This window comes from Neopelma chrysocephalum, unplaced genomic scaffold (assembly GCF_003984885.1).
Source record: "Neopelma chrysocephalum unplaced genomic scaffold, ASM398488v2 Primary Assembly neopelma1_89, whole genome shotgun sequence".
NCBI classification, from domain to species: domain Eukaryota; kingdom Metazoa; phylum Chordata; class Aves; order Passeriformes; family Pipridae; genus Neopelma; species Neopelma chrysocephalum.
This window is the reverse complement of record NW_020897751.1, coordinates 3,487,625-3,509,901: the sequence shown is the minus strand read 5'-3', so window position 1 is coordinate 3,509,901 and position 22,277 is coordinate 3,487,625. Positions and strand designations below refer to the sequence as shown.

At 55.1% G+C, this 22,277-nt stretch overlaps 2 protein-coding genes across 3 annotated transcripts in view; one reads left to right on the top strand and one right to left on the bottom strand.

Moving 5' to 3' along the window:
* The window catches only part of CDH23 (cadherin related 23), a 193,692-nt gene that overhangs the window by 16,532 nt on the left and 154,883 nt on the right, over positions 1-22,277 (bottom strand). Inside the window, exons 29-39 of the mRNA XM_027693012.1 lie at positions 22,092-22,240; positions 21,137-21,272; positions 20,554-20,942; positions 20,375-20,476; positions 19,830-19,832; positions 18,676-18,825; positions 17,805-17,933; positions 17,567-17,695; positions 16,405-16,632; positions 767-988; positions 565-684 (exon numbers count right to left, since the gene is read on the bottom strand). Coding sequence (XP_027548813.1) covers positions 565-684; positions 767-988; positions 16,405-16,632; positions 17,567-17,695; positions 17,805-17,933; positions 18,676-18,825; positions 19,830-19,832; positions 20,375-20,476; positions 20,554-20,942; positions 21,137-21,272; positions 22,092-22,240 — 1,757 coding nt within the window. The remainder of the gene's footprint in view (positions 1-564; positions 685-766; positions 989-16,404; positions 16,633-17,566; positions 17,696-17,804; positions 17,934-18,675; positions 18,826-19,829; positions 19,833-20,374; positions 20,477-20,553; positions 20,943-21,136; positions 21,273-22,091; positions 22,241-22,277) is intronic.
* On the top strand, positions 2,500-12,992 carry VSIR (V-set immunoregulatory receptor). 2 transcript variants are annotated; one of them, XM_027693023.1, is made up of 7 exons: positions 2,500-2,668; positions 7,319-7,765; positions 8,468-8,515; positions 9,812-9,919; positions 11,379-11,406; positions 11,829-12,013; positions 12,264-12,992. In XM_027693023.1, exons 1-7 carry the CDS (start codon positions 2,605-2,607, stop codon positions 12,299-12,301), a joined length of 918 nt encoding a protein of 305 aa, XP_027548824.1. In that variant the 5' UTR covers positions 2,500-2,604; the 3' UTR covers positions 12,302-12,992. The 2 variants fall into 2 exon arrangements, with proteins under 2 accessions (XP_027548824.1, XP_027548823.1); XM_027693022.1 differs by having other exon boundaries at positions 2,501-2,668; positions 11,826-12,013.

The following is a 22,277-nucleotide window of genomic DNA, read 5'->3' as shown; positions in this document are numbered from 1 at the left end:
CAATTCCTGCAAAATATTTGCTTTGGAGCTGCTCGTCTGCTTTCCCCACTCTTTGAGCAGTGCACTAAGTTCAGGTCACCGTGGTCCAGGAAACAAAGAAAGAGCTATAGAGCAAAGTAATAAAAAAACAAACTAGAGGATTTAAATACCCTCTTTACAAGAAGTGAAAAGGGAGTTTTAAAAGCAGATAAGTAACCCGAGAAGATAAAGATGAAGCAGAAATTAATGCTATAGCAACGTTTTACTACCTGCTGTCCTTTCATGAGGACGGACCAAGAAGACATCTAAAGAAAACATAATGCAACTTAAAAGGAGTTCCTGGGATTTCTCTATGTCTTTGCAGGGCCAAATATTCAGACAAATTAACCCACGAGTGTCTCTTGTCCACGTCCCTGCTTTGAGACACCTATGAGGGAGCAGGGCGACAGCAACTGGGCAAACTGGCCACAGCTGGGAAAAGCGACTGGTGGCCACTGGGAAAGAGATGTGAAACTGCTCACACAAGAGGGAACTCCTTGACCCCGGAGAGGCCACGGTGTCGCAGTCCCGCCGGCAGCTCCTTACCGTGGCGGTCGATGTGAGCCGGCGCGAGACGGTGGGACACTGGTCGGTGGCGGTGACGATCAAGGTGTAGCGCCCATGGCTGATCTCGTAGTCCAGCTCCTTCACCGTGCGGATCTCTCCCTGCAAGGAGAGGGGAGAGCAGCTGGGAGTGAAGGCAGCAGGACAGGGACGTGTCTGGAATGGGGTCGGCATCCTGACTGACCGTGGTGTTGTCAATGTGGAAGGTACCCAAGATGTTGCCCTCGGTGATGGCGTATGCCACCGTGCCATTGGGTCCTTCATCCTGATCCAGGGCCTGCACAGTGACCAGGGTGGCGTTGAGCGTGGAGGGACCTTCGTCGAGGGTCACCTCATACAGCTGCTGCCGGAAAGCAGGAGCGTTGTCGTTCTCATCCAGGACGGTGACGTACACGGTGGTGGTGGCCTGTGGGACAGGGGACATCACATTAAACATTGTGGAGGGATTTGCTGTGCAGTCTCTGGAGTTGGCTGGGAAAGGCTGGATCTGTCAAGGTCAATGACCAACGTGGGCTCAAGCCTGCCAAGAGACACAAACACAGTGCAGGGCTCAAAATTAAATGAGCCGTGGCTGCGCAGGCACTTCCAGGTAATGGTTGGGCACAGAGATAAACGTCCCGAGATTAAATCACACCCTTGTTCCCAAGCACATCTCTGGAGGATCCTTCCCCTTTTCACACAGTTTACCACTGCTGGCAATAACAGGCGATAACAGAGGCCAAACCCCTGCCTTTGGAGGAGATGTGAGTCCTTGCCTTGGCTGTTACTAATAAGTGTGATGACATCGATGGAAAATACCCGGAGACGATGCTGCCACAGCTCAGGGGAGGAACAAAAGTGTCTCAGACAACTAGACTGACTTCCCACGGTCCCACCATCTACCTGCTGACCACAACTTCAGGTGGACCCCACCCTCTTCCAGCTGTTCCTGGCCCTGCACAGGCACCTGGATGTCCTGACTGAAGGCTGTCTTCTGGGGGTGTCACCCCACTTGGGGATGGGGAGATGACAAAGGCATGCATAGAGATGGGGTCTTGGGACAATAAACCATTCTCTCAGAGTCTCTGGACTTCATACCTACACCTTCTCCCAGCAAGAGATTTCTTCCAGCCAGCCAAGAGTTACATTTTTGGCAAGGGCATCACAGCCGTGTCTGTTGTAAAAACCATAAAGCCACATGGTAATTAGCTACTTTTCTATTTCCCTGCACACTCTAAATTCAGAGGGGGCTAGAAGCAAAGTTTCCTGCAGTTTGCAAACCTCCCTGTGTCTTCAGGCTCTGCTTTCCAGGGAATACTGTTTGGAAATGAGGCGGCTCTCAGCTGCAGCCAGAGATTTTGTCGATGCCTTTGGAATTTGAAGAGAAGCTCCAGGAGGAGTTATGTGTCAGATCATGGGGCTGCCTCGCTACTCGAGGGCAGAATAAAGGTCTCTCACTGTGTAAAAGGGCTGTGGGAGGGGGAAGTTTTGCTCCCCTGCTTTTTTGGGAAAGCTCCTTCCCTTCTCTAAGCTGGCATTGCTCTGGTTACCCTTCCCTGTACCTGCTTCCCGCCCATCCCAAGAGGATTTCTGCCTGCTTAATCCTCACAAGCACGGGAAAAGCAATAATTGCAAGTAAAGTAATTACAAGCCAGCCCCAAGGGATCAGCTCCTCCTGGAAAGGCGTGAGACCAACAGCCACAAGTTCCCCCGCACGGCGAGCATCCTCCTTAGCACCCCAAAAACATGCAAAGAGGGACTGGCTTGCTCTTAGCGATGCTGTAACAGGAAAACCCGGCAAACACCCCCTCTGCCCGAAGAGGTGGGGACAGCAGTGACACCCACCCGCGGGGTGCTCCCCCCGTCCTCCCGCCCGCCGCTCTCTGCAGCCTCTCACCTCCTGGGGGTGCTCGCCGTTCTCTCCATCCCTGCGCAATATCGCAATGAAATTTCCTGTGTGTGCAAGCCCGGCTGCCGCGGCGGGGCTGCTCAGAGCGTGCGGTGGCTCCGCAGAGGCCACCTCTGCCCGGGCACCCCGCTGCCATGGGGGTGACGTCCCCCCGAACTAGGCTGCTGCTGGCCGCGCTCTGCCTGCTCGCTTCCCACGGTAAGCTCCAGCTCGCTTGCCTCTCTCCTCCCTGACCGGAGAAACTCTCCTCACTGGGTCACCGTGTTCGCTGGCCCGGGGCTGTGCCTCGGCACAAGGAATTTGGGGCGTTTAGGGGGTTATCTGCTTTCTTCCCCTGTGATTTTGGGGTGCGGGGGGGCTCAAGCCAGCGTTTCACACGATGCTGGGGTTGTGTCGGGGTAAAGGGGCCACAGGGGAGCTGCCGTTCTAAAACTCTGAGACTGCTTTTTTCTTTCTTCCTCTGCTTTGATCTAACATGCGTGGAAGGAAAGCAGCCACCCCCTGTCCCTTTCAGCCCCCGCTGGGGACCCCGGGCTGGAAAAGCCACTCTGTTCCCCCACGTCACTTCTCCCTGGCACTGTGGGGGTCCCCGGCTATGCCATGGTGAGAAGACCCGTCCGTCAGCCCTGGGGGAGCGGGGAGAGGGGATTTGTGCGAGCAGGGCCAGGATGCCCTCTCCGAGGATGCTCCACTCTGCCGTAATTGCTCGGACGTGCCGAGCAGCTTCTCTGGGTGGGCACCCAGCCGTGGCCAGGATCACAGTGTGGCTGCCGAGCTCCCATTCCCTGAGCGAGTACTTTCCAGTGCTGGAAGCTCACTGGCTGCTTATCAGGGGGATGCTTTGGGAGGGATGGGGCTGCTCCATCCCTGACTGTGCACCAGCCCTGGCAGGCAGCGCTTCCGTTCGGGGCTCCGGGGCCAGGCAGTGACACAAGGGGCGGTGGCAATTAAAATCACAGATCGTCTGTGGACGAAGAGTCAGAGAAGGAAGCTGGGAAGGACCGTGATCTCTCCCTGCCCTGCGCAGGCGGAGGATGAGAATCCTATCGGGCTTGGCTTCACCGTCTTTCCCGGGACGGGAAAGTGACTGTCTCCAGGATTACTGCCAGCACATCCCTAGGAAGAACAGATGCCCAAAGATGCCCCACTGCAACGGGGCTGGGAGGTCCCTTCTCCTCTCTCCTCTGGGACACCAAGGCTGGTGTGGATTGAAAAACGCTTTGCTTCTCATCCAAGTCTTGGCATCAGGGAGTGATTCCCAGCATCTCCACAGGGATTTGAATAATTTCATTTATGCATCTGGGGTGCTGGGACTGAACCTCAGGCCTTCTGCAATGCAACAAGCTGGGATGCTGATGATCAACATGAGCCTGGTGCCAGAGGAACTGAGCTTTGTGCAGCCGCTTGTCTGCCAAAACTTTCCGAACCCCCAGCTCGTTTTAGTGGGGCTTGATGGAGAAGTAGAGCCCTTGGAAACATCCAGTTTGGAGATGCTGGCAACAAGATGGATTGGGAAGTGGCTCCTCTCCACCTAAAGAATGGCAGCTGAGCTGGGCTTTCCAAAATCGCATCCCAGGGCTGTGCTGGCAGAGGAGCAAGGCAGGACCCTCCGGTGGGAGCAGCAGCTCCAGGCTGCTCTCCTGCCACTGCCTGGATGATGGGTGCCCCTGGAAAGCCATTTGGCTCCCCCGGGGTGCAGGAGGTGAGGGCTGTTAACAGGGGCATCTTGGGCATCTTCAGTTAAGTCTTTCCTGTCCTTTTTCTCTCTGCTGTAAGTACTTGTGTGGAGGTGTGGATGCCTCTGCACATCTCACTCGGCTGATAATTCTGAAGCACAATGACAGCATGGTGATGATGGGGTTTGGGGAACTTTGATGTGAGGCTGTTACAAAAGCTCCCAGAAGAGGGAATAAAGCCGTGTTCCTTGCTCCAGCGCTCTACTCTCCCTCCCGCAGCCCCTCCTCTCCAGCAGGTGAGCCTCTCCAAAGGCTCCATCCTCTGCTCTGTACAGATCTTCTTGAAGTGGAAAGAGGCAGGCTGAAGTGGAAATCACTCCTGTCAGGCACATGAGTGCAGATCAAACACTTGCCAGAGCAGGGGAACAAACTTAGGAGAAGCAGCCAGGAGAGGCTTTTGGTCACTGATCCAGAATTTGGTGTGAAATCCCAATTTATTTAAGATGTTGGTTGGCAAAGAAACACAGGGTCCTGCACTTTTTTGCACTTCCTTCTGTCTGAAAGGAGAGCTCCCAGGTTTCAAGCGAGGCAGTGATGGCAGCACCGGGGATGTAGCAGCGCTGCACTGGGCTCTGCACGGCACCAATGCAACACCACTGCTTGGAGACAAAGATACTGAGGTGCCAAAGAGGAAGAGGGGCACTTCTGGCACCCACTTGAGACCTCCTCTGTCTTTACCAGATGGTGACAAGACAACAGCTCTAGCACAGCCCTCAGTGGGTCCAGTTTCTCTCAGCTGGAGATGTGCAGAGACCGGCACCTGGCTTTATTCTGGCATTTGCCAGCAGCTATGACTTCAAAGGGAATGGTTCAATTGGACTGTGGACGGAGCCAAATTTAATCTCCTGGGCTTCTACCATGCTCAGAGCCCAAGATCCACAGGCTTTAGTATAGCCCAGAAGCTGTTTTCTCTGGGCACCACCTGCTATCCAGCATGGCTTTAAAGCCATCATGGGGAGGGAACACCAACTTCCCTGGCGCTGCTGTGGGCTGCACCATGGCTTGCCAGCTGCTTTCTCCTACACTTCGTGGCTTTTGAGAGCCTTCCCCTGCTTGGGAGATTGAAGGGAGGTTGCTGATGCTGAAGGCTGAGCACACATAGTAACCTCTGCCCCTCCCCACTGCTGAAAGCGTGGGCTGTGCTGACTTTCCGTCCAGACGGTTCCCATCAAGCTCCGGAGGTGGAAGCTGGATGGGTTAGTAAGACGGAGCTTTGCAAACTGTGTGGGGATGAGCGGGACAGCTTTACTGGAGGGCTGAGTGTGGAAAACAAAAGACTCCTGCAGATACTTTTGGAAGGTGTTGGAAGTGCGGCTTCCTTCAATAGAGCCCTGGCTTCCCTTCCTCTGGCTCCCGGGAGACCCTCGATGTGAATGGGGCACTTCCCGTTGCCGCAGGTATCACAAAACACATCTGAGGTGCCTTTTGTGCTCAGTGGGCTGGCAAGGAGTTGGGAGACCTGCTCTGCTGCCTGCCAAAACCCATCCAGCCCAGCCGTGCTTCCCGGCCCCAGCAGCACCTGAGGGTGAGGAGAAGTCAGGGCTTGAAAATAAGTCTGAACAAGGCAGCATTGAGCTCGGGCCACACAAACCTCTGCCCCAGAGCGGCTCCAGGGGATGTGCTGCTGCACGTGCCGTGGGGAGCAGGAAGCAATTAGCTGGAGAGGTCTGGCAAAGGTCACGCCATCCCTGGCTCCATGGGGCTCCTTGGCACCCTGTGCTGCCGACCAGGGGAGTGCAATGAGACAGATCTCCTTCCCAAATCCTCCCTCTCCCTGCAGAGCACCCTCGGGCAGGAACTCGGGGCTTTCACGGCTGTTCTTGCACCATCACCTAATAACCAGAAATAACCATGAGGGGTGGAAGGCAGCTTTTCGGTTTCACTCTCTCAGGCAGTGACACAACGACCCTACCCAGAGGAAGAGGAGGATGCTTCTCTGGGTTGCCTGGTGACGGGGAGCCTCTGGCCCAGCTGGATGCCTGTGGGCAGGCCCAGCACACCCTGCCTGCGATCGACACCGGCTCGATATAGCAAGCGAAAAACCTCAAAACCAAATGGTGGTGGAGCTAATGGCACAACAGGATGTTACCAAAATGAAAAAACATCTTGTCCTCATACCATCTCCTCTGCTGCAAAGCAGCCCCAGGAACCTCCTTTCCACAGTAATTTAAAGTAAATAAGCCCAGAATCTGCTTTTTCTCCAGCTTTTCAAGTGACATTTGCCCTTCTGTTACAAAGTGGTGGCAGGGCCAGAGCACCCAAACCTCTCCTGTCTCTGCTCTTTCTCTCCCCTCATGCACTTTCCCTTTCCCACCAGTACCCTCCACCCACGTCCTGGGAAAGACCAGCAATGCCGTGGTGTGCCCCTCGCCCCTGTGCCTCTGCCAGGCCTCCCGCTCAGATTCCAGAATATCTTTCTGAAAATTGTTTTCATTTTCAAGCAGCTCCTCACTGTCAGCGTCAGCCAGTTCCCCCTTCTCCTCCCCAGGGGCTGAAAAACAAGGAGGGTGGGACCTGCTCCCCACCTCATCTCAGGGGGCAGCCCCTCCTAGCTCTTTTCTGTTTACTTTTTCTCCTTTTATTTTTTTGCAGCTGGCCCAGCAGCACTTGTGTTTCCTCCTTCATGAGCCATAGCCCTGCTGCCTCGCTTCTCCTCCACATGCTTTGCCTCCCTTGCCCCACACCTCTGCCAGCCCTAGACGAGCTTCTGCCTCCCTGCTGCTGCTGCTTAACTGTATTTAAAGCATGTTTCTCCTCCAGAGTTTATTTCTACAGTGAAGTTGTGCTCCCAGCCCTGCTGAAATGTTGCTACAGAATCCTGGAATGATTTGGGTTGGAAGAGACCTTGAAGACCACCTTGCTCCAACCCCCTGCCATGCACAGGGACACCTTCCACTAGCCCAGGTTGCTCCAAGCCCCATCCAACCTGGCCTGGGACACTTCCAGGGATGGGGCAGCCACAGCTTCTCTGGGCACCCTGTGCCAGGGCCTCATCCCCCTCTGCCAGCAGTGGTGGTGGGGCTGCAGTGCTTGTTTGGGGAGGGATCCCCATTTTGCTACGAACTCGGGGTAAGGCTGGGGTCTGACTCCTTGCTGTGCCTTCTCCCCCCAGGAGGGACAGCAGCTTTCCTGATCACCACCCCGTACTCGCTCTGCATCTGCCCCGAGGGCCAGAACGTCACCCTGACCTGCCGGATCAGCGGCCCCCTCGCCGACCGCCACGACCTGCTCTACAAGACCTGGTACTTCAGCAGCAACGGCGACCAGAGCTGCTCCGACAAGAGGCACATCCGCAACGTCACCGAGAAGGAGCTGCACCACGACCTGGGCAGGCACCACGAGCCTGGGGGCAACAGCACCCAAAAATCCCCCCTGGAGCGGCACCACGGGGTGGAGTTTGTCCCCGATCACCACGGTGCCTTCCACATCGTGGTGATGAACCTGACGCTGCAGGACAGTGGGAATTACTGCTGCTACGCCGCGGAGCTGAGGCGGGAGCACGGCAAGCCCCACACCATGCAGGTTGCTCACGGCTTTGTGGAGCTGCAGATCCAGCAAGGTGAGGGAGCAAGGGGGGCCCCTGCCAGCTCTGCATCTGTGCCAGGGTGTATCAGGGCTTGGGGGGCCAAGAAGGGGTGGTGGGGGACACCAGGGTGCAGCATCAGGGCTGGGGAGGCAAGGAGTGAGAATGCTGGAAGCCCAAGCCATGTTGCAACAGTCGAAGAGTAGCAGATGTTGAATGTTTGAATTAGGGCCAGAGAGCAACAGGACATTAAAACAAAATGAAAAAAATAACTCGAGAAGCTGGAATGCAGTAAAATCCATGGTACATAGTTTCACTGATCTTCTTCAACCTCTTTCTGGAAGAGAGGAAAACAAACCTCAACTTAAAAGGAGCTGGCTGGTGGTGCAAGCCCAAATGAGGGCTTGTAGATAACCTTGGGACACCAGCCCAGTGGGAGAGGCATGAGGGAGGGGAAGGCATCTCCTGCCCTTGATTTGCAGCATTAGGATAGATAGTTTCTCTTTTAGACCAAAAAAAAAAGAGGCTGCATGGTAAGGGATGGGCCCCACTGCCACAGGGACGAGGGGTCTTGCAGCAGGGATCTCTGCGTAGGCTTCCCAGGATTAAACCCCTGCTTTGGGGATGATATTCTTAATATCAGGGGCAAAAAGGCAAGGACAGCCAGCAGTTTGGGAGCTCTGTGGGGCCTGAGTGAATCTCCTGAGGTATAACATGCCTTTCTGTTCTCTTCTGCAGGCAGAGGAGGGCTTCAAAACTGCACATTTCATACAGCCAGCAGCAAAGGTACAGGGAAAAAAACCCCCTTTCCAACGTGCTGCTCGCCACCTTGGCCTGTGTTTTTCCCTAGGGATCACTGGCTGCTGCAAACACCAGTGTCCACATGAAACCTCACTGTTGGGAGGGTGCTTTTCGATGCTGCCCCCACAAGGGTCCATCTGACAGGCACGTCCTCAGGCTACAAGAGAGCCTTCTTTAGCCCATCACCAGGACATGACTGTCCTGAAGCCCCTGGAGATCATTCACCCTGTGGTTCTAAAGCACCCAAGCCCCCCCTCCCGCCCCAAAACACAATCAGGGCTTTGGCAGCTGCTGCCACAAGAAGGTGGGAAGTGACAGAGAGGTAAAGAGTTGCAGGAACCTCTTGCAACACCTCAAGCCTGTGCCACCTCTGCCTCGAGCAGGGGAAACCCAAATCTTGCTTGAGCGCTCAGACAACGTGAGGCTCCCCCAGTGCTGTGTCTAGACATGGAGATGCCCACACTTCACTGTGCAGGTGGTTTCTTGGTGGGTCTCTCTGTCTGCTCCCATTTGCTGGCTGCTAAATGGGCAGATTTGGCTAAAATGCTCTGAGGCACTGTTGGGGCCAGCCCAGACAAGGGAAACAGCCCTCCTGCTTCTCACAAGTAGTGCTTCCTGTTCCAAACCCTTAGTCTCAGGTGTTGGGACACCCTGTCCTGCCAGGCAAAAAAAGGGGAAAAATGCCCCCCACTAAAACACAGACACAAGGAGCAGGAAGCTGCTTCCTCAGAGGGACGCACAGGAGAGGAGGGCTTGAGCTGAACCTACCTGTGGTTTAGGCAGCCCTCAACCCACCAGGAGCCATCCACAGGACCTTGATGGTCACAGATGTGCCCACAGGTTGCCAGCCTTTCTGTGAGGGTAAGGTTCTCCAGGGACACATTTGTTAACGAGATCGGGTTAACGAGCCCTTCGATGCCCAAGCACTGTGAGGCTGCCTGTGGGTTGGAGCCAGCACTCTGAAATTCCTGGGGGCCTTTATCAGGGCTTCTCTCCTCATATCTGGAAGACCAAAGAAGGGCCTTGGGGTGTCCTCCAGCAGTGAAGGACTTTGGTCAAGGTCCTAAAACGATGCCTCAGAGCTTATCTGCACAGCTGGCAACGCATCCCAGCGCGAATCCCGTGTGTGTGAAAGCCACACTGCATGAGGTGTGGGGCAGCGTGGGATGGCCCCACCCTGCACTTGGGCATCTTAAAGGTCTCTTCCAACCTGATTCTGGCTTGAGGAAGCCGAGGACATGGCAGGTGAGCCCTCCTCATGTCTGCCCTCCTCTGTCACAGATATCACGGCTGCCGCGCTGGCCACAGGCGCCTGCATCGTGGGCATCCTCTGCCTGCCCCTCATCCTGCTCCTCATTTACAAACAGAGACAAGCCGCCACCAACAGACGTAAGTACCAGGGACACCCCTCTCATCCCCTGGGCTGCATCAGGGTGGCAAGGATGGGATGGGATGTGCCCCACTGGGATCAGCTGGTTCGGCTGCTCCGAGTCCCATGGGCACAGCGTAAGGCGGCCCAGTGACAGGTCCCTGCCAGGTGTCTCCTGCAGAGCTGTCCTGGGAAGGGCCAGGCATGCCTGAAGGCTGCTGGTGAGAAGTGTGGGATAGGAGGAGACCCCAGGAGCATGCTGGGGGCTCTGAGACTGCAAAGATGCACCCTGCAGAGCCCTTTCCTCCACATCCACTGTAGGAGCTGTCTCATTTACTCATTCCTCCCTCCACCACGCACCTGAAGTAGAAGCTTTGCCTTCCAAGCAACTTAAAAAGCATTCTTTGCACTTTTTCTCCCCCTCCTCTTTAAAAAGACCCCTGACGTGTCTATGGCAATAGGACTGCAGCAAGCCAGGTCTCCCCTCCGCTGCCCCAGCCCTGGAATACCAGGCAGTGCTGAGGCATAGCTGGCTGCCAGGTCCTGCCCGTGCTTGGCTCCCAGAGATTTCGGTAATTAAGCGGAAAGGGGCACCACCTAAACTGGCAGAGGCATTTCATCAGCCCTTGGGCAAGCAGGGCCTTGTGGTTTCCCTCACCCAGCTTGGTGGGCGGCTCTGTGGCTCTGAGCAAACCCTTTGGAGAAGTGGTTTTTGCTGCAGGCGTGGGCACGATGCCAGCCACAAGACTGGGAACTGGGCTTTTGACATCCATCCCCTTCCTGCACCCATTTAGCTGTGGCTGGGGTGCAGCTCCCACCTCCCTGTTGCAAAGCATCACCTGGATGCTATTTCACCCCGGAGGGAAGGCAAAATCCTGGGGGATTTGATTCTCAAGTATGATGGGCCAGGTTATTTCTACACAGCACTTTTCTTTGGCACAGTTTGGGCCAAAACTTGAGCAGCTCGGCTCGAGATGATCTTTGTGCAGGCATCCAGCACAGCCCAGAAACACGGGCTGTGGGATCTGCTGCCGCAAAGGGGATGAGGTAATACACAACAGGGTGCTGGCCAACCAAACACAGGGACTGCCAAACGCCAAGTGGTGTTTTGCAGGGCCCCAGGAGGGTGTCACAGGTGAGTGGTGGGTGCATCTGGGCACAAGCAGGGCCAGGCTGCAGCCCAGGCACCTCAGCTGCATCTCACTTCACCCCATGCCTGCAGAAGTGTCTCTTCCCTTTCTCTGGTGCCTGCGGTTTCAATCTGGGAGGAAGCTGGGCTGGGGAGTAAACAAGGTGGGAGGGATGCAGAGAAGGAGGGTTGGGAGCAAAGTAGACAGCTAAAGAAGGGGGTGGGGGACAGAGGAACACAGAGGAATTGGAGGTGGATGAGACAGCAGGACACAGCAGTGGCAGTGGGTCTGGGTCTGACACTGGGCCTTATGCTGCCAGCACTCACCCCAACCACTTTGTCTTTGGCAGGTGCCCATGAGCTCGTCAGGATGGACAGGTAAGGAAACCCACCCCCCACCTCCTCACACCCCCTCTGCCTGCATCCCAGACCCCACAAGGGTCTCGTCCTGTCCTCCTTTCCCTTGAAGCCAGCAGGTATCCTCAGCCCGGCAGAGAGAAAGGGATGCTGATGGCACCCACGCTCTGAGTCCTATCCCTTTATGGGAAGCCACTGTTTCTCTTCCCTCTCTCCAAGTGGGAAGTGCCTCCTTTCTTTTTGCCTGTGCCTAGGGCATGCATCTCCCTACACCCCAGGAGAGCCAAGAAACCACTTTGGCAAAGCTTTCCCCCCTGCACCGGGCTCCCCACTTGCTCTCAGCTGAGGTGCCACCCCCTGAACCTGCTTGGCTCTTCCAAAACCCTGGGGACTAAAAAGGCTCCTGAAATAAACACGCACATCCCTGTCCTCTCCCACAGCAGCACCCAGGGCATTGAGAACCCCGTGTTCGAGGCGGTGCCGTCGGCGAGCGCGGAGCCGCGGCCCCGGCCCCAGCTCTCCTACATGGCCAGCCGGCTGCCTTCCGAGTCCGGCCGGCACCTGCTCTCGGAGCCCAGCACCCCCCTGTCCCCCCCTGGCCCCGGGGAATGCTTCTTCCCAACGCTGGGTGAGTGACCGGCAATGCTGAGCCCCCTTGGAGACCACTGCGGGAGAGGTGGGAAAGAAAGGGGGGTGAGGGAGTGAAGGGGAAAGGGGGTGTTTAATATCAGCTGCGAACTTTGTGTTATGTGGGACATCAAGTCCTATGGCTTAGAAGATGGGAAGGACCCAAACCCTCTGTTTTCCATGCAAAAGCAGAGTTTGGCCGCTCCCTTCAGCTGCAAGCTGGACTAACATCCCTGGTCTGCCCTTTCCAGATCCTGTTCCTGACTCACCGAATTCCCTGAAAGCCTAAGGACCCCAGAGGAAACCTCATCCTGCAGACCACGCCATGATCGTCCAGCCGAGACCCCTGAGAGGGTGACAGGGCCAGGGGCAGCAAACCCTTAAGATCTGAAGCTGTGTGCAGGATTCCTGCCCTTGTCTCCCATCCTGCCTCTGCCCTGGGACTGGAAATGAACCCCTCTTGTTCGGAGTTTGATTTTTAACTACCTGTTTCCATGGAGAAGAGCATGGCTTTGTACTGCTTACATTTTATGTACCAGCTGAAAATTGAGGATGTGGGAATGGAAGGATGTCCCATACCTGGAAACTTCCCTGAGGATTTAATTTATTGCCAGGGTTTTAAGATCTGCAACATCAACATGTTTCTGCATCCTTGACTGAACATCCTCTCTGGGAGTGGATGGTAAAGTACTTTATCCAGCATGAAACCAAACAGGGTCACCAGCCAACCTTGTACTACCTTTTTCTCTGCAAAACAGGAAGGGGAGAGGCTCCCTGCTGCCACTGGAGCCCTCCTTCCCTGCCAGCCTTTTGAGATGGCCATGGACTTAGGATGCTGCCGCCTTTTCAGCTGGACACACGCCAGGAGGAGCCTTATTTCTGCTGCAGTTTTATCCTTGTCTTGGGATCAGGGGAATTTATCTCTCTGTTTGTTTCATTATCAGTGCTGATTAAAAGGAAAGAAAACGATGTTTATGGTTTTCATTTGTTTGGTTGGGTTTTTTTTCAAATGCCTATCAATTAGAAAGTTCATCTGGAAGATGTTGGAGGATGTTCCCGTGATGTGGCTGAGAGCCTGGGTGGAGAGGTGGAGGCATAGGAATGCAACAGGCAGTGGGAAATGCCACGGATGGATTTCCCTGAGCCTCCTGGGGCCAGCATGGCCAGAGCAGCCAGCCCTGGGGCCACTGTGAGAGGACACTGTGATGCCCTGGGGGTTGTACAGGTGCCCTCTCTTCATCTGAACCCAGCACTGCTTATCCAAAAGTGGCCGTGGGTCAGGCTCCAGAGTGAGACTCAGCTCTGACAAGGAGATAAAACCTCGTGGTAGACACTGTTTCTCCAACAGTGTGTTTGGTTTTGGTTTTTTCCTCTCTTGCTTCTGTTTTTGTTGTAAAGTGGGTAAAAAAATCACCACGAGACAAACAAAAACATTAGTCATATCAAAACAGTGTCAGACCTGAGCAGTAGCTGTACCAGGCAGTGTGCCAGGGCAGAGCATCCCCGGCAGCACCCCAATTCCCACACTACGTGGCTGGAGGAAACAGCATTTGCCTCTGGAATGGGCTTGGGGACACACTGAGCTGCTGCAGGATTTGATTAATCCAGCATTGGCTTCAGCAAGAGCAACTTCAAGGTTCAGGGATGAAGGAGAAGGCAGCACCCCCTCCCTCCCCCCCATACCACGGATGTAACTTCCTGAGCACGGGACTGGGGCTTTATTGCCACCCACGGCTCAGCCCCTTCCCGCCTCTGCTGGGGAAGCTTTCCCAGTGCCTCCGGCGCTTCCCTCTTCCCGTCCCAGCAGCTGCAGCTGGAAAGGTACTCCGGGATTCTGACTGCCCCCGGGCCCTAACCGCTTTGAAACCCTCTCCAAGTCCCTCTGGTTGCTAACAAATGCATTGTTTGATGACAGAATAAAGCTTTGTCGGAAACAGGTTTTGCTCTGTGCAGCAGGAATCCCATTTTTCGGGATATGCAGTGCTGCAGGCAAAGGTGAGCTGAGGAGCCATGCTCTGCCAGAAGCACTAGTGTGGCATGTTGGGGCACTGAGTGGCATCAGGGACCGTTTCCCACCTGGAAAACTTGCCAGAAGGAAAACTAAAGACTTCTAGAGGAGAGAAGAAATGATGGTTGCAGGTGGTTCCTGCAACTCCCACAGACACCAAGACCTTCCAGTTGCAGCTCACCAGCTTGGGAAGGTTTTCTTCCCTGCAATGCTTTTTGGGGTAAACATTTTCCTTTAATCACCAGCATTTTATCCTTTTGTCCCTGCCTTTCCAGCTCCCAAGAGCATCCTCTTGGTTAGTCTTCTATGCTCCATTGCTGTTCTAGGTATCCCAGATCACCATGGGACTTCCAAGTCCTCTCCCAGCTCTGTCCCCTCTGCCTCTCCCCACTCAGAAGGCCAAGTCTCAAAGCACATGGACAGATTACAATTATCCCCTTTTGTGCATTGTTGCATCAGCCTGGACCTACTTGTGAAACCACAATTTCTGGCAGCCAACAAACTCCTGACAGACATCATTTCACCACCCAGGCGTGAGGCCAGCAGGCACCAAGCGACACGCCGGACTGCCTTTTACAAGACCTAAGTGTCCTCAAGCTCTGAAACAGGCCAAAACTCTTCTCCTCACTCAGGAATCGGGTCACTGGGTGCTTTGTTTCACTTCAGCATGGTGGGTTTTGGATTGTCAGTGCTGGCATAACTTGTGCCAGTGACGTGGTGGTCACACAGCAGAACCCCCGAGGACACGCAGGGCTGTTGGGACCCCACTTCTGCAGCGGGAAGTGACAAGCTGTGCCACTTGTCCTCTCTGGCACTGGGAAGGCAAGAGGGCATTGCCATGGCAATGGGATTTTCCGGCTCGGCACAGGGCATTCCTCAGCACAGCACCATCAGTGATGTTCCCACAGTGCCGAGGTGATGGTGACAAGGAGGAGCTGGTGGTACTGGGGTGATGGGGACAAGGAGAAGCTGGTGTAATTCAGTGCTGCAGAGACCAGAAGCTGCCTTCTCTCATCCTGGGGGAAGAGAGTTACCTAGATTTAACCCTCAGTGGCAACACAGCTTATGGAAAAGATGGTGATGCAGAAGCAGGAGTGTGAACTACCCAGGAGGGAGGAGCTGAGAGTGCAAAGCCTGAAGTGAGAATCACAGCCACAGTTTGCACTGCTGGCTGTGACCTGCTTCCTGAAAGTGTATTGCAGGCACAGCTCTGTTGGGAGAGCAGAGAGATGGTGAGAGATAGCAGGTGGAGATGGGGTGGGGTGGGGGGTGGGAGGATGGCAGTGTCATGCAGGGTGTCAGCCTGTCTCACCATTTGGGCTTCTTTGTGCACATAGGTGCTCACTCACCTCCCTGCAGAGACTTGGGGTTAGAAGGGCTGGAAAATGCTCCTGACGGTATTTGCGCTTTTGACTCTCTCACGCCAGAATCCTCCTTAGAGGCACAAATAATGAACAGAGCAAGACAGTCACCTCCCCAGACCACAGGATGATGGATGGGGTCTTGTATCAGCCCCAAACATGTGCTCAGACCCTGCTCACTGTGGGCAGGACACTCTGGATGGCAGCAACATGACTAATGAGCTCCTCAAATCTCACACGGTGTGGACTACAATGGCTGCAGTGGTAATTAATCACAGAATTCTAGAATGGTTTGGATTGAAAGGGACCTTAAAGCTCACCCAGTTCCACCCCTTGCCACAGGCAGGGACACCTTTCACTAGCCCAGGTTGCTCCAAGCCCCATCCAACCTGGCTTTGAACACTTCCAGGGATGGGGCAGCCACAGCTTCTCTGGGCAACCTGTACCACGGCCTCCCCACCCTCACAGGAAAGAAATTTCTTACTGATATGTCATCTATCCCTGCCCTCTGTCCGTTTGAAGCCAAGGCCCCTTGTCCTGTCACTCCAGGCCCTTGTCAAAATTACCAGAGTTCTTCTCACTCACAAGGACCACAGCAGGCACACGTCAGCCCACAGTGAATGGAACCGTGGTTCAGCTGCTGCTCCAGCCACTTCCAGTGCTGAGGTGGGTGGACAACATCTGGAGACCTTCCAGACTCAGCCCACAGAGAGCTTGTAAGTAGGACAACTCCTGCAGCCCCCAGCACACTTTCCCATCGGGGTGCTCGTGACATTTTTGGCATTTAGAGATGGGAGACAGAGCTCCATGAACAACTGCATGAGAGGATCCTGCAGGACCAGGTGCCAAAGGATGCTCTGAGCCAAATCTGTGCACAGGAGATTTGGACCCCGAGCCGTACCCCAGAACATCACAGCCTGTGCCTTTTCCACTCTTCCACGCTCGGTGTTTCAGTACTGAGCTTGCTCCCACAGTGCTGCCCAGCCCCATCTTCCCCCCGGAAGGCCCATTCTGGTGGCTCACCGACAGGGAGGGGTTGCCCTCGTCCTCGACGGTGACCACGAGGCTGTAGAAGCTCTGCCGCTCGCGGTCGGGCGGGGAGGGGCGGGTGGCGATCTCGCCGGTGACACGGTCCATGCGGAACGTCAGGTCCTCATTCCCATGGGTGATGTAGTAGGACAGGACACTGTTGAGGCCGATGTCCCGGTCGGTGGCGCGCACCTGGGCCACTGCCGTGCCACCGCCGACGTTCTGCAGGGTGAGACGCCGGGGTGAGCCGCAGAGATATGCAACATTAGCCTCATCACATATATAACAGCTGATTAATAACATAATTCCAATATAGAAAGAGGGGTTTTCCAGGCAGTGAGGTGCTTGAGGCCCCAGACTTGCTGCCCCAACACCCAGCAGCTCAGCAGAAAGCTGCACATTAGGTCTTATCTAGTCTGGCACAGCCTGGAAGGGCGTAAAACCCACTGTGTGTGCAGAGGTGAAGGCTGTGTAATGGACTCGGAGCTCGGCTAATTATTTTTGGATAGTCCCATTACGGAGGAAATCAAAACAGAAATTCTATTCTTCAACCAGCTCTGAACACGTATTAAATAGATAAGAAAACCCTAACAGGGCAATAACCTTAATGTGAAGCTATAAATCATGAGCAGCAGTTCCTCACAGCTAAGTGGCACCGGCTATTACTCACATTTCATTTTTCATCACCAAATTGAGAATCCCCCCCCACCCCCAGTCCAGGAATTAAACTGTCAGGAAATAAGTTGTCTTTCCTCATGCCTGATTGTGTTTTATTGCTTCATTATCTAGCCCTTGCCAAGCTGCTTCCTGAAAGCCATTCCTATTCTGCACCGTGCTGCCTCTTGTGTCACTTCAGTGGCATTTCCAATGGGTGTGTAGCCACTTCTCCTTCCGGCTGGTCCCTCCAGCCTCACAGCCTTAAGTTGCCTGCAGAGCTTTTTCCTAGCCCAGAACTAGGAGTCCATCACCAGTGAGGGCTTTCAAGGGGTCACCAACCCTTAGATCACCCAAGGTGAGGACAGCAACAGGTCACCAATCCTTAAATGACCCAAGGTGAGATTTGCAAGGGCTCACCTACCCTGAAATCACCCAAGGGGGTGAGATGCATTTCCCCGTGGGAGGGTGAAAGAAGAGAGGAGCAGGGCTGGGTGCTCACCTCGCTCACGCTCACGTTGTAGCCGAAGGGGCTGTCGATGACAGGGGGGTTGTCATTGATATCAAGGATGTTCACTCGCAGGGTGTGCTCCTTCCTCCGGGGGGGAACGCCACCATCCGATGCTTGGATCTGCAGGTGGGGGTGGATTTTCACAAAACTGCTATGTTGAAGCTCACAGCTACAAGAAAACAGCCTCGCTGCTCAAACCAGAAGAAGCCCAGGGAGGTCTGGTGCTCACCCGTAAGGTGTAGTGATCCAGCAGCTCCCGGTCCAGTGGCCGTGCCACAAACACCTCGCCGTAGGTGTTGTTGGTGGTACGGATCTCAAAAGCCCGGCCAATGTTCCCTGATGTGAGCGAGAAAGTCACCTGGAAACATCACAGGGAAAGAAAGACAGGGCAAGCAAAGTGATGCTGTGAGGAGGAGAGAAAAGGGACCCTACAAAAATAAACCCAGCATCACCTCAAGAAGTCTTTGAGTTTTTTTAGAGGGTCCAGTGAAGTGGGATCCACAGGTGTGCTGGCTTATTGCAGCCACCCTATAGCACCCATCTGACCCCGCAGCTCCTACGCTGTCAGCAATTTTTGTCATTGTGGGTGACGGGACCTCATTAATGCCTGTCTGTGTGGTAATGAAAATAACAAATGTCAGCGAGCTTCCTGTTCAGCCTGCCAAGGACTTCACTGCTGACTCCCATGGCTGGAGAGACCACAGCTGGTTTTCAGATTGCTGGGCTCCTTTCGACACGTGTCCTGCAGAGCTCTTTGCCCCAGAGCCCAAAGACACTGTTTTTCCTTTTGTGCTGCAGGTCTTGACTGAGGAAACTGCACAAACCCCACAAAAACCGCTGGCATCAATCACCAGAGTTTGCTGTCACAGGGATACAGAGGGGAAGGGGTTGGGAAGACGCTGGTGGAGGTATTTCTGTGTCAGTGAAGCAGTACCACAGCCTCATAGGCAGCTTCACGACTGCTGTGCCAGCCTCATTGTAGAATATCCTGAGTTGGAAGGGATCCACAAGGATCATCGAGTCCAGCTCCTGGCCGTGCACAGGAAAACGCCAGGAATCACACCACGTGCCCAAGAGCTTTGTCCAAAACATGCCCCTACCTGCCCGTTCCTGCCTGCATCTGGATCTCGGGCCAGGACCACGGCCACCCTCCTGCCGACGGCGCTGTCCTCGGCCACGCTGACGGACGAGTCCGAGGTGATGTCGAACTGGGGGCTGTTGTCGTTCTCGTCCAGGACTGTGATGGTCACCTGTGGGCGTGGCACGGGGCTCAGGTGGGGCACAGACAGGAGCCGGCCCCCTGCCCACCTGTCACCCTGACACCTTGGCACATCCTCAACCCACCATGGAATGACACAGCTATTTGAGCCCAGGGGCTGAAGTTACATCCCTGCCTGCAGAGGAGGAGGAGAAGGGATGCTTGGAGCCTGGAGAAACAGCAGAAGGCTGCTGCAGGTCTCAAGTGGTAGTTTGTTCTGTGGAGCATCCTCTGTTTTTTATCCTCCAAATAGCTGGGCACGGAGCAGCTCAGGCTGCTGCAGGGTCACCCTTTCCTGCTAAGCTTTTCACAAGCAGTGATTTCGTCCGTGCTCACAGCATCAGGGTCAGGCAGGGTTGGCTTTGAAGTTCAACAGGCACAAGGAAGGCAGTGCTGAGCATGTTTAAATCAACCAGGACAAGCTGGGTGTAGAGGAGACCTGAGCTCCCTCCTGGGAAAAGACACCTGGGCACAAGATGCTTGGAGGGGACCTGGTTACCTCGGCCACAATTAGCCAGAGGAAATGCTCTCATCGAGTTTGTAATCAAAGTGCTGCAAGGGGACACAGAAATGAGAGAGGAAGAGCCTTTCTGTTCCTGGGGATTTATTTATGGGTGCCCCAAGCTCCCAGGTGCAGCCAGGTTGAATAGGACAACATCCCGGGAGGAAGCCGGGAGTGAGCTGTGCGCCTTGGGGTGATTCAGTTATTGTTGCTGCCGAATTAAAAACAGAGAGCCAGGAGCAGGGAGAGCTCATTCAGCCACCACGACGGATCCGGCAGCTGCTGTCCCAAGTGGAGGATCAGGGCACTGCGATTCCGCTCGCAGCAGCAGGATGGCTCACAGGAGCTGCACCACATCCTGGGGGATGTCAGGGAGGCTGGTGCTGGTGGAACAGGGATGGAGACCTCCACCCTGATCCCTCCCCGCAGCTCAGTGTGGAGTTTGGGATGGATTCTGGTCCCCAAGGTGATGCCAGTACGACGGACATGCTTACCTTCTGTTGGAGGAGAGCAGAGGGGAAAACAGAGAACACAAAGAATGAGGAGTTAGTGGGGGATGAGGAGGTGTGGGTTAACCCTGCATTCCACTACAGCAGTGTCAGGAGCCACAGGTACCCCTCCGCCGTGATTCAGAGGCTCCTCTGTTGGTGCATTTCTTTGGTTTTTTTCTAGATAAGGTTGGCAGATTTGCCCCTTGCCCTGGGAGAGATCCAGACAAGGGCAGGGCAGTGCATGGAGAGCACAGCTGCTGGGACCCATGGGCTGGCCCTGCACCCGATGTGCCTCCTGCCCTGACAGAGAAATGCAAATCACCCCCAGCTCAGCTGCCAAATATAACCCTGTTAAACACAAACCACAAAGTGTTTCAAGGCCCCTAAATTTACCTCCCTTTAAACTGTTTTAGCTGGTTTTCCCCCAGATCAAGGTTTCCGGGCCCTGAAAGCTGGAGCAGGGAGGACACGCTGTCCCATGCCAGAGGAAGAGGAAGGTGATCTGAGCTTGACAGAGGATGGTGGGGAAGTGGGGAGATGCTACTCACCACCGTGGAGTCAATCTTTGGTCCTCCATCGTCAGCCACCACTGTCAAGGTGTAGAAATCCCCTTTCTCTCGATCCACCTGGCCTTTGACCGTGATCACACCCTGCCAAGGATGAAAAACCAATGTCAACATTCATGGTGCCCAGCCAAGCCAGGAGGGACCACGCTGTGGCTACTTACAGTGATCCCATTGATTTTGAAGAGGGAGAGCGCTTGGGCGTTGGTGTTGGGGTCAAACTTGTAGGTGATCTGGTTGAGGTTGTCGATGGAGCGAGCCTGGACCCGGAGCACCTCGGAGCCCAGGGGGATGTTCTCCATGATCACAGCCTCGTAGCTGCTGTTGGAGAACTGCACGGCCTCATCCAGCTCGTTCTGCAGGCTGACGTACACGCTGCAGAAGCCCTGGTTGTTGGGGGGCGCTTGGTCCGTGGCAGAGACATTCATCAGGTAGCTGGTTTTGGTCTCGTAGTCCAGGTACTCTATCGTCGTGATGAGGCCCGTGCTCTCATCGATCTCAAACTTCCCTTCTGCGCCCGACACGATTTTGTAGCTCACCAGACCACCGTTCCCTGGGGAGGGAGCAGGAACCACAGTGCTGGCTGGACCAAGTCCCTGAAGAGGCGGGCGCCACCGGTGCCAACCCTCACCACGGAGCGGAGCCCATCCCAGGTGTGGATTTCACCCCAGCCACGCCGGGATCCATGCGGTGGCTGATTTCACCGCTCCCCCCCACACTGGGTGTGTCTCACCCCCACCTGCCTACCTGTGTCCCGGTCGGTGGCCCGGACCACCGCCACCGAGGTGCCAATCCCGGCCGTCTCCCGCAGCCCCAGGCGGTTGTACTGGCGCTGGGTGAACACCGGCACCTCGTCATTGACGTCCTCCACGTACACGATCACCTGTGGAACCCCCCGGAGAGCCCACGGGTGAGCAGGGCAAGCTTGTGAGCCCTCACCCAGCTTACACTGGTGAGGGGAAAGTACGTCCTTCGGGGTGTTTGTGGAGAAACATTTCAGGGTGTTCAAGGCCGGGCTGGATGGGGCATGGAGGAACCTGGTGTAGTGGACAATTCCTCTGTCCTTTGGGATCCCCTGCTCAAAACCTTGGAGACCCCACAACACAGAAATGCTGGTGACTCGGTGGGAAATTTTGCTCAAAGTTCAGTAGGTCGAGATGCTGTTTCCCCAGGGAACCTGTTTTCTCCTCCTGGTTTTCTGCCTGCTGCTGGTGCTGTTGGCATGTCACACTCGGCCAGAGCCCATCCCACCACTGGGTCTAAAAATAGATGCAACTGGAGGACTGGGTTGGTGGGAACCATGGGAAGCTGGTGTGTCACGGCTAAAGATTATCACCACTGGGCCCTGGATTATTTAAATAGATGCCTGGCCAGGAGACACAGTTTTTCACAGGCTAAGGCCCAGCTTTTCCTCCCGGCAGCAGACCTGCATCTCACCGAGCGAGCAGGTCTCCCTCTGACACTGATTGCAGCCCACTTAGCAGCTTCATTGTGCCAAAATGTCACAGGAAAAAAGAAAAAAAAAACCAAAACCCCCTAACAAGATCTTCTCCACCCACGGGCAGCCCTCGGAGACTTTCCGTCAGCATTTCCATGTCAGCTCTCTCTAATTTCCTGCACAACTGCAAGGGCTGGAAAGCATCCTAAATATTTTGCACAGACTCCCCTGCTGTCCAGCCCTCGGTGGCTGTGAGGTGCTTACCCGCACAGAGCTCCTCATGGGTCCCTGCTCCGTGTTGTAGGCCTCCACTTCCAGGACGTGAGAGGAGTTCTGCTCCCGGTCCAGGTGCCGCACACCGCGCATCACCAGCCCGGTGCTGGGATTGATGCGGAAGTGGTTGTGCTCGTTTCCTGTCAGGGGGAGAAAAAACGAAGAGGGATGTTGCCC

Coding starts and splice junctions, on each gene's coding strand:
- VSIR (XM_027693022.1), top strand. CDS start 2,605: ATGGGGGTGACGTCCCCCCGAACTAGGCTGCTGCTGGCCGCGCTCTGC. Junction 7,766..8,467: donor GGAGCTGCAGATCCAGCAAG/GTGAGGGAGCAA, acceptor TCTCTTCTGCAG/GCAGAGGAGGGCTTCAAAAC. Junction 11,407..11,825: donor GAGCTCGTCAGGATGGACAG/GTAAGGAAACCC, acceptor CCTCTCCCACAG/CAGCACCCAGGGCATTGAGA.